At 35.3% G+C, this 9,683-nt stretch overlaps 1 protein-coding gene across 5 annotated transcripts in view; it reads left to right on the plus strand.

The window, feature by feature from the left end:
- The window catches only part of DICER1 (dicer 1, ribonuclease III), a 140,702-nt gene extending 131,620 nt beyond the window's left edge, over positions 1–9,082 (plus strand). For all 5 annotated transcript variants that reach the window (XM_019518610.1, XM_019518612.1, XM_019518611.1 and 2 more), the window contains 4 exons: positions 325–593; positions 3,365–3,527; positions 3,649–3,724; positions 4,016–9,082. In XM_019518610.1, coding sequence (XP_019374155.1) covers positions 325–593; positions 3,365–3,527; positions 3,649–3,724; positions 4,016–4,181 — 674 coding nt within the window. In that variant the 3' untranslated portion in view covers positions 4,182–9,082. The remainder of the gene's footprint in view (positions 1–324; positions 594–3,364; positions 3,528–3,648; positions 3,725–4,015) is intronic.
- The last annotated feature ends 601 nt before the right edge of the window (positions 9,083–9,683 follow it).

Below are 9,683 nucleotides of genomic sequence, written 5' to 3' on the forward strand. Positions count from 1 at the left end.
TTTTTTTTTTTTTTTTTTTTTTTTTTTTTTTTTTTGCCACAAAGCTATAAATGGGTGCTTGATTCAGAAGTGGCTTCATTACAAAATATATTTGGTGACATTTCTTATTTTTTGAATTCACTGAGTGATCTTTTAAAATAACACAAAACATAACCCCAATAAAAAGATACCCATGTTTTAAATGTGTATATTATCGTTTTTGAGCATTTGGTTAACTTGTGGTGTAAAGGACTGAGCTGTCTAACCAGGGGCCTGGAAAGAACGTGGTAGTTTAAAGAAGTTCAGTGGTGATGCTGTATGTTCTTTTATTTCTAATATTTTAAGATTGTTACCAGCGTTTGGAATTCCTGGGAGATGCAATTTTGGACTACCTCATAACCAAGCACCTTTATGAAGACCCACGACAACACTCTCCAGGAGTTCTCACTGACTTGCGATCTGCTCTCGTCAACAATACCATTTTTGCATCATTAGCTGTAAAGTATGACTACCACAAGTACTTCAAAGCTGTCTCTCCTGAGCTGTTTCATGTTATTGATGACTTTGTCCAGTTTCAGATGGAAAAGAATGAAATGCAAGGAATGGATTCTGAGGTTAGTGGTATTTGAAAGTGTTTGTGTTTGGTGTCTGATTTTAGGATGTCATCAAATTTCTTAGCATAATAATACACACCAGCCAAAGCAGCAGGTGGTTGCCAGTAATCCAGTACTTTTATATGCTACATGCTTTTATTAAAATGTTTTACTATATGAAGGGGCTCAGAAAATAACTGTAATAGGATCAATACTAGCTATTATTCCTGGATTCTTCTCTGGTGTTTCAGTGAAGTTGGTATAATACCAACTGCATGCTTCATGCTAGTGCAACATTTTTTTCCATGCAGCTCCAAGAGTCTCCTTTATTATCAGTTTATATGCTCTGTTTCTACTGGCCAGGGAAGCCTTGTTAGCAATTTGCGAGCATACTATTTTAAAAGCAGTTCTGTTGGAGACTTGTGCACACAGGGTGTGTCTACACTGGCCAGGGCAACTAAGTACCATATGTAATAAAGGATATGTGTTATTGGGAAATGGACTAAATCTAGCTGCTTTCAGATAAGCTACTGCACAATTCTGATTCAAACCAGTGCCCTAGAACTGAAAAACCTCATTCTGTTTCAAGCCCCTAAGCCATCCAGCTTTTCTTAATGTTCTGGTTTAACTTTTCAGTCTCTGATTTGAGAACCTAAACAATTTTCTAGAAAAGAAGTATAACTTACTTTGAGAGAATCACTTTTCTAAGAATATTCTAAAACTAATGTTGATTAAATCAGTGAATAAGATCCTGCCATCTTTTGTCTTGAATTGTTTGCTCATTTGATTACTCAAATGTAAGGTCTAGAGATCAAAATATTTGAATATATAAGCATGTCTTCATAGACCTGGCACTTGACCACAAAGCAAAACCTTTCAATTTCTGTTCCAAGTTCAAAAAAGAATTGATATGATATTTTTAACAAGAGTGGACGTTTATTAATCCTGTGAAGCCTGAATAAGGGAAAATGATCTGGTTGCAACAGATCCGATTCTGTCCTTATTTTGAATAGGAAAAGATTCTTCCCCCTTACTGACACTGAGCAGTCCCAGGGTAAAGAAATACTAAAGATTTACAGAAGTGATCTTGCATGATGATAGTGTTCCCATTCCCTCAGTTTGGTAGAGAAGAGCACCTCAGAAATCACAGCTGAGATATCAGCAAATTATAATATATCACAGGGGTCAGCAGTGGTTTTGGGCAGAGGGCCAAGAACACCTGCAACCTCAACTTGTAAGATGCTCATGTGCCAGGGCAGACAGTGGGGGGCTCGATCTTTGTTGTGGCAGTGCAGCCCTAGCCCCTTCCCTGAGGCACAAGTGCCAAGCAGAATGTCTTCACATGTCATGCTCTGGCTCACGTGCCAGGGGGTTACTTACCCCAGTCTCATTTTCCTGGATTGCTGTTACTCTCTATCCTCCTCTGCCCAGTTCCTAAGCCTGGCACTTGCTTACTGAATCTTCTGCTATTTCATCACAATTAATGCAAGAGCTTTTGCTTCTGAAGTTCCTGCCAACTAGATCAACCTTTATATGCTTTCCACATTATCAGCTCTTATTTTTCCAGATATCATTCATAAAACCTTTAGTCTCTTGTCCTGTACCTCTTAATTTTCCTCTTTCTTTTGTTATTCCCTAACATGTTATACTAAACATGTACTGCATAATTACTGCATAATTCCCTAACATGTTTAGTAATACACTTGCTATAAAATAAGGCTACAAAATAGAGTTGCATATGTTTCCTAATAATTATTGCTGTTTGAAGGGTGTACACACCATTTCATTTATTTTAGGAATAAATGTTGGGTGGGACTAGTACATGATATTATACTACCTACTTAAGAGGGCTGAGGACTTGCCATAGCATTTTTAAACTCATGAACTGCAGCCAAACTGAGAGGCTGGCCACTGGGGGGAGAAAAAGATAGGCAGATATTCACTTATATTTATGTAGGGGAGCAGTGGTCAAATCATAGTTTTATTTGCTTCAAATTTCTTTGTTTGAACTTAAGTAAAATGATTTTTACATGCAAGTGAAATGAATATTACAGTAAGTGAATGTACTGGAATCAAGGCATGCAGCTTTTGTGCATGTACAAACCTTTCTACAATAAAGGAAAAATAGCACTCTGGAACGAATAGGATAGCACAGAAGAAAACACTGCCACATGCATTAAACACCCCCCCCCCCACCGGCATCAAATCACTAAGCATACATACAGTATTAACTCAGTCTGACACTACTAGGTTGTTCTTGTTAATGATTTATTTCACTAACACATACTACACCTGCCTTCTGAGGCAAATAACCTATGAAAATTGTGTACATCAGTTGCATCCCACTGAGCATGGTGTATTCATCCAGAAATTAGACTTACAGCTTTGAAAGCCTCCACCTAGAAGATGTTTAAAATATGAACTTTCTTGGCTATGCAGGCTTGCTGGCATAACTGACTGAGACAAGTCAGTTTCACATTGGAAAAAGCAGACTCATGGTGAAATCCTACAGAATTATTGCAAGTGGGATTCAAAAGCATGTATGGTCTCTGTATATGGTGTTTCTTTTCTTTGCTTTTCTTTTTTTTTTCCAAGTTTGAAAAACGCTAGATTCAGCAACTCAATTTCATGGGGGAATACAGAAATGATTTAGCTGTGGAAAACTGTCAATGAAAGGCTCAAAGGAGGCAGTGCAGGACAGGGTGGAAGAGAGAACTTTCTGAAGCTTGATTTAAAAAAAACTGTTTAGTACAACAGCCCCTCTTTTCACTTTCTTCAATAATTGCAAACAGCTCAGAAGATCTGAAGAGGATGAGGAAAAAGAAGAAGACATTGAAGTACCAAAGGCCATGGGAGACATATTCGAGTCGCTTGCTGGTGCCATTTATATGGATAGCGGAATGTCTTTGGAAATGGTTTGGCAAGTGTACTATCCTATGATGAGGCCATTAATAGGTAATAGGTTTTTATAGAGATGAAAAACCTTTATAGTAATTGATTGTCTAGTACAGTCAGAAGGAAAAAATCAAGTTTATGTTAGATTTGTTTTTCTTTCCTTTTCCTTTCTTCCTTGTAGAAAAATTTTCTGCAAATGTGCCCCGTTCCCCAGTACGAGAGCTGCTGGAGATGGAACCAGAGACTGCCAAATTCAGGTAAGAGTAAACTTGTTTGGATCTGCTTTGCTCTAAAATATTTTAAAACCATGCCTCCTAAACTACTGAGGATTTTAAGAGGCTCTGAAGAAGATTCATTTGTTCTCTAAGGTGCAAGAGATGTTTCTTGTACTGACTACTTCCCTATTACATTTTCCTTACAAAACTTTCCAATTAAAAGAGAAAGATGAAAACATACATATTTAAATGTTTCACTGCCATGCGAAGAATATTAGAGTCTTGCTTCACCCTAGCGCACTCTGGCTGTAATTTGTGTTTGCTTTTTTGCAGTCCTGCAGAAAGAACTTATGATGGAAAGGTCAGAGTAACTGTGGAAGTTGTGGGGAAAGGAAAGTTTAAAGGTGTTGGCAGAAGCTACAGGATTGCCAAATCTGCAGCTGCAAGAAGAGCACTACGAAGCCTCAAAGCAAATCAACCTCAGGTCCTAAACAGCTGAGACTCCTCTTAAAAATAAACAAATGAAATTGAAAATTAAAAAAAACACACACACAAATAAAATTTTTAAAAATTTTAAAAAGTTGATGTTGAGAGGAACAAATTGAAGACAGAATTTAAAGTTTGTTTGATAACTGAATAGATAGCAAAACATTTAACATGTATAAAATTTTGGAACTAATTGTAGTTAGTTTTTTGCGCAAACACAATCTTGTCTTCTTTCCTCACTTCCGCTTTGTTTAATCACAAGAGTGCTTTAATGATGACATTTAGCAAGTGTTCAGAATAATTGTTGTCAGGTCTTTTTGGTTGACTTTTATTGTCAGTACAGCTTTGCTTAGTATTAGAAGGCCAGGGAGCTTATGCCTAATGCAGTTCCTAGATTTATATATAGTAATCTTGAAATTCCTCAATCTGTGCACTAGTGCCAGTCATAAAGCAGTTTGTAAACTGTATTGGATGATTTGGTATAAGAGAGAATAAGTGTGCCAGTATTGTCCTCTTTTTTCCTTGTCATCTTTGCATTAAGATGACATTCCCAATCATTATTGCACTTATTTGTTAGGGACAGGTTTTTAATTCAAATGGGTGGCATACTGGTAAAATGAAATTTCAGTGTCCTGATGCCACATTGTCTTGCATAAAAAAGGTTCTTGCCTTAAATAAACCCTCATAAGTAATTAATTTCTGACCTTTTTGGAACAAGCTATTTTACATTCCCTTCATTTTATTATGCATTTTACAATGATACAGCTCTATATTTACAATACAACTCATTAGTATAGCTGTGACTTTAACTTATTACAGGATTATAATAGAAATTGTATTCATATATATGTAATTAGGTTATTTTTAACAATACAGAGGAGGTGGTTAGTCTACAGATTTTTTTTTAATACCATAAACAAAATATGGTCTTTGGCTAAAATTCCAATTTTACACAAACCTGCAAGTTAGATAGTTCTGATACTGGAAACATAGTAGTGAGTAAATTGCACAGTTCAGACTTGCTGTAACAAAATAACCTTAGACATATCACACCTAAAATATGCTGCAGATTTTATAATCAATTGGTTACTTATTTAAAAAAATGGAGCACCTTTACACTTAGAGAGATTTCCACATGAATTTCTTACTGTACTTTTCAGAGTTGCATGCATATTTCACCTACCAAAGCTGTGCTGTTAAATGCCATGAAAGTTGATGTTTGAGATAAACTGCCGTACTTTTGATACATCTGTGATTTAGGTCCTTAATTTAGAGAACTAGCTCATTGTTTCAGTCTGTTTTGGGGAGGGGGGAGGGGAACATACTTTTTAGGCTTTTGCCTATATTTCTTTAACTAGATTTTTGTAGGCACTCTTCACTTAAATACCTCAGTTCTTTTTCTTTCTTTCTTTCTCTCTCTCTCTCTCTTTCTTTTTCTTTCTTTTTTTGCATGCATTGTTTTTCTGTTTTGGTGCTATGTTTATATATTATGCTTGAAATTTTAATTTTTTGCACTGTAACTATAATACCTCTTAATTTACCTTTTAAAAAAGCTGTGGGTAGTCTTGCACTCCCACCAATATCAGTAGAGGTTTGCTGCAATTTTGCCCTGTTAATTATGCTTGAAGTTTTGAGAAAGCGGAGCAAGGTGTGTTAATGTTTTCCAGCACATTGGTCTGAACTTGATGCTGTTTTATGTGTTAAATTACAAATAAATACTGTATTTCCTGCTTTTAAAGCCCCACTCTCCCCTCACAAATGCACGCTAAATAAATAAATAACCTGTCAGCTCTAGCTTTCTTAAAAAAAAAAAAAAATTCTGTGTGGCAAAGGATGGTCATTAAGCTTCTCTGAAATACAGAAATTTTTTAATTCGTTTTTTTCTATCCAGGTTTTCTTTTATTCATTTGGAATTCTAATAGTTCTTATGGGAATCTGGAAGTAGAATTAATTTCCTCATATGGATTGTATAATAATTTTAATATTTGCAAGAAAACATTTCTTTTAGTGATTGAGAAAAGAGAGCATCATATCAAGTTTAAATCTTGCAAATTTTGAAGCTAATCTTGTTTTATGCAATAAAATTCTACGTAATAAATTGCTATAAACAAATCCCCAGTTAAAATCTACTGGTAACTTATAACTATTTTTTGTTCCAGAAGTCAAGATTCTGCAGCATGTTAATAATTTTGGTACTTGGTCTAGGAATCTTTTTTTTGAAGATGCATCATCTGTAAAGCTTTTCTTACAAAAAAAAAAAAGTTAATTACATTAAAGTTGTCACTATAAAAAATCTTTTGTGACTCCTTTAAGAAAACAAGTTTGTTACTTGGAACTTGGGAGGTCATGAGATCTCAGGGTTTTGAGGTATATCAGTTAGCAGTAAATTGATAGGAAAATCCACTTGCTACCAGGTGTTTTGATGTAAAAAAAAAAAAAAAGTAACTGAATTTGGTTATTCTTCTCTGTATTTCAGATGTGTTCAGTGATCCCTTTGTTATTAGATAAAGCCTATGAATTGGACATTTGAAATGTGCAGTGGCTGACTGTAAAGTAGTTTCTGCTGCTGATGCATTTTTAAATGCCGTAATTTCTCTTCCAGTGTGACCTCATTGAAATAATTCATATCCTTTGAGAGAGAAAAGTCATCTTAGTTTCCATGCTGTAGAACTGTGTCTTACCCTTCAGTTGATATGATTGTGATATGGGACAGTGTATGATATTAAAGACCTAAATCTGATAATTTGAAGTTTGGGATAGAAATCGCTTGATGTGCTATAAGCACAAGTGTAAGTGGACTGTTGCAACCCATCTTCAAAAGCAACCACACAGACTCCTCATGAATAGTGTGGGGGTTAGTTGGCATGAACCTGTTTTTGTTCTTCTTAGTCCTATTATACTGTACTTTAAACAGTCCTCCTAACTATGCTGCATTTTTATTTTTATGGCTTTTTTTGCGCTGTTCTGTTCATGTAGCACAAATAAGCATTGCACTTGGTACCATGCTTTACCTCATTTCAAGGAAAAAATATGCTTAACAGAGAGGAAAAATGTGGTTTGGCCTTGCTGCTGTTTTGATTTACTGAATTTGAAAAAGATAATTATAATGCCTGCAATGTGTCATTTACTTGCACAACTTAAATAGGTCATTTGTAATGTCTGTGGCATTTTTACTGTATGTGAAAAATACAACTAAGATGTGCTATGAAACTCTTGATTGTATTTTAACACTATTGTTTTTTATTACATCATTTTTACTGTTATGTGAAGTAATTAAAATTAGAATGACCTCTGACACTCCTGTAATTATCTCTGAACAAACCAACATGTTATGCACAGTGTAGTTTTTTGCTACAAGACAGCCCCTAGTAATTTGGTCAGCTTTAACTAAATCTCCCTTCTTTCTGGATATCAAGGGCCATGTACTGACTTCTGAAGTGTTTGTTCAGCTTGATGCTGCTAAAGTTCATATAAAAAGGCCTACTATTTTTTTCAGTCTCATTAGATGAAGTTACACTGACTGCAGAGTACAGAATTTAACAGGAGTTCAAGCCAATCTGAGTACAAGCTCAGAGCTGAATTCAGGGTCTCATAGACTTGGGGCCAGATCCTCAGCAGGTATAAACTGGCCTCACTCCATTGAAATCTGGAACCACATTGGCTTACCTCAGTTGAGGATCTAGTCTATTCCAGAACTTAGATTTCTGTCCTTGTACATAAATACACCAGTGTTTCTTATACTGGGACATGCAGTGAACTTCTAGAGGGTATGTGAGAGGAAGAAATGAAAAGCAGAAGAAAGAAAAAGGGAAATGTAAATGGGAGAGAGAAAAAAATGAACAGGTGTCAGATATATCCCTGAGGTGGTTGGAGAGGTTAGAGTGTGGTTCTGGTGACAGTGTTACTTTTTTATTATCCATAACTTGGAATCATAAGGACACACAGCAGTAGGACTCAAAAAAGGGGTGTGCAAGCCAAGAAAGTTTCAGAAGCACTGAAATAGAGCCTCCAACTGGGGAATGTGTTCTCATGTGTACACTGTACCGATTGTACACACCTATTTACATAGAAAATACTAGAGAATTTGGATCCCAGTCTCGACGGTGCTTGGAAACTGGAAAACATCAAATTCTTTTGTAATTTGTTGTGATTTTACATTTGTCTGTTTTGCCCAAATCCTGTTAATCTTTTTTTCATACAAGCATTTGCATGGGAGTTCATGAATTTGTTGTATGATTAATATGAGAAGGATTTTGACTTTGGTACTTGATATCGAGACATATTGTTCAACCACTTTTTAATTTTCAAGAGGTTAAAATGATTTTACACAATGAGTTCTTAAACATCTGAAACACTACAATTATGACCATGAAATGTAATCCAAATATCAACTGTAGCGCCATCAAAATTATGTAAAAAAAATATTTATAGAGGTCATTGCACTGTACTCCACGAGCAATTAATTTTAACTTATCTCAGCATCTAAAAGTGTGTGTACATTTTATCCAATGAATTGCATAGTTTTCTTCCCTTTTTAATTTGTCTAGCAACCACAGACTATTTAAATTGCTTTGTAGATGCATTCAGAATTTACTAAAGCAGCAAATTGCATAGCAGAAAAAAATGTTTGTGAACAAGAATTGGAAATTGCAGGCATTTTTATTGTAAATAGTTTTGACATAAAAGATGGTTAAAATCAAGTAGAATGAATAACAAATAATTTGATGGATGGACAATAAAATATTTACCATCACATGCTGCAGCTGTCTTTAAGGGACATAAAATGTAATTCATTCATACTGTAATCATGCTGCAGAAATTTGCAGTCTGCACCTTATGGATCACAATTACCTTTAATAGTTTTTTGTAAAAATTGTAGCTGAGTATATCTCCAATAAAGTTATGGTCTGTTCACTTTGTTTTGTCTCTTTTTTTTTTTTTTTTTAATTTAGATTATCTCTAATAGCCATTTACTCTTCAGAGCACTTTTGCCTTTTGGTTTGAAGCTACATATTCATCTTTCTAGTTAAACTTGTATTTTAAAATACAACTAAGAGGTAAAGTTTCTATACAGCTCTGCTTATCCCATTTTATTGATGAATGGGCTATCAAAAAAATTGTCAAGGTTTCTTCGTAACTGTATAAAAATTACTCTTAGGGGACTCGGGTTAAAATTGATGGCCCCAATGCCACAGTTTGCTCTGTGTGAGTAGATTCTTATGCCTGCAGTTCCCTTCCCCAAGTCTGAAGGATTTCACATGGACACAGGGTCTGTTTATGCAGATCTTGCTGCACAACTTTGACCCCATCTTTTCAAGAAAAAAACTAGTGTCCTGTGCTTTTATTTTAAAAAATTAAAATATGCTAAACCAAAATAAGTTGTAATCACTCTTTTTACTTGTAGCACCCTGCTTTCTTTGGTGTTTCACTCATCTTGGATCCTGGAAGCAGGCTAGCCTAGCTTTCTGGCTTGTGAATTAGGGCAGGGGGATGCAAAACAGATTTGTTGGTCACC

This window comes from Gavialis gangeticus, unplaced genomic scaffold (assembly GCF_001723915.1).
Source record: "Gavialis gangeticus isolate Ggan-Ray unplaced genomic scaffold, GavGan_comp1, whole genome shotgun sequence".
NCBI lineage: Eukaryota > Metazoa > Chordata > Crocodylia > Gavialidae > Gavialis > Gavialis gangeticus.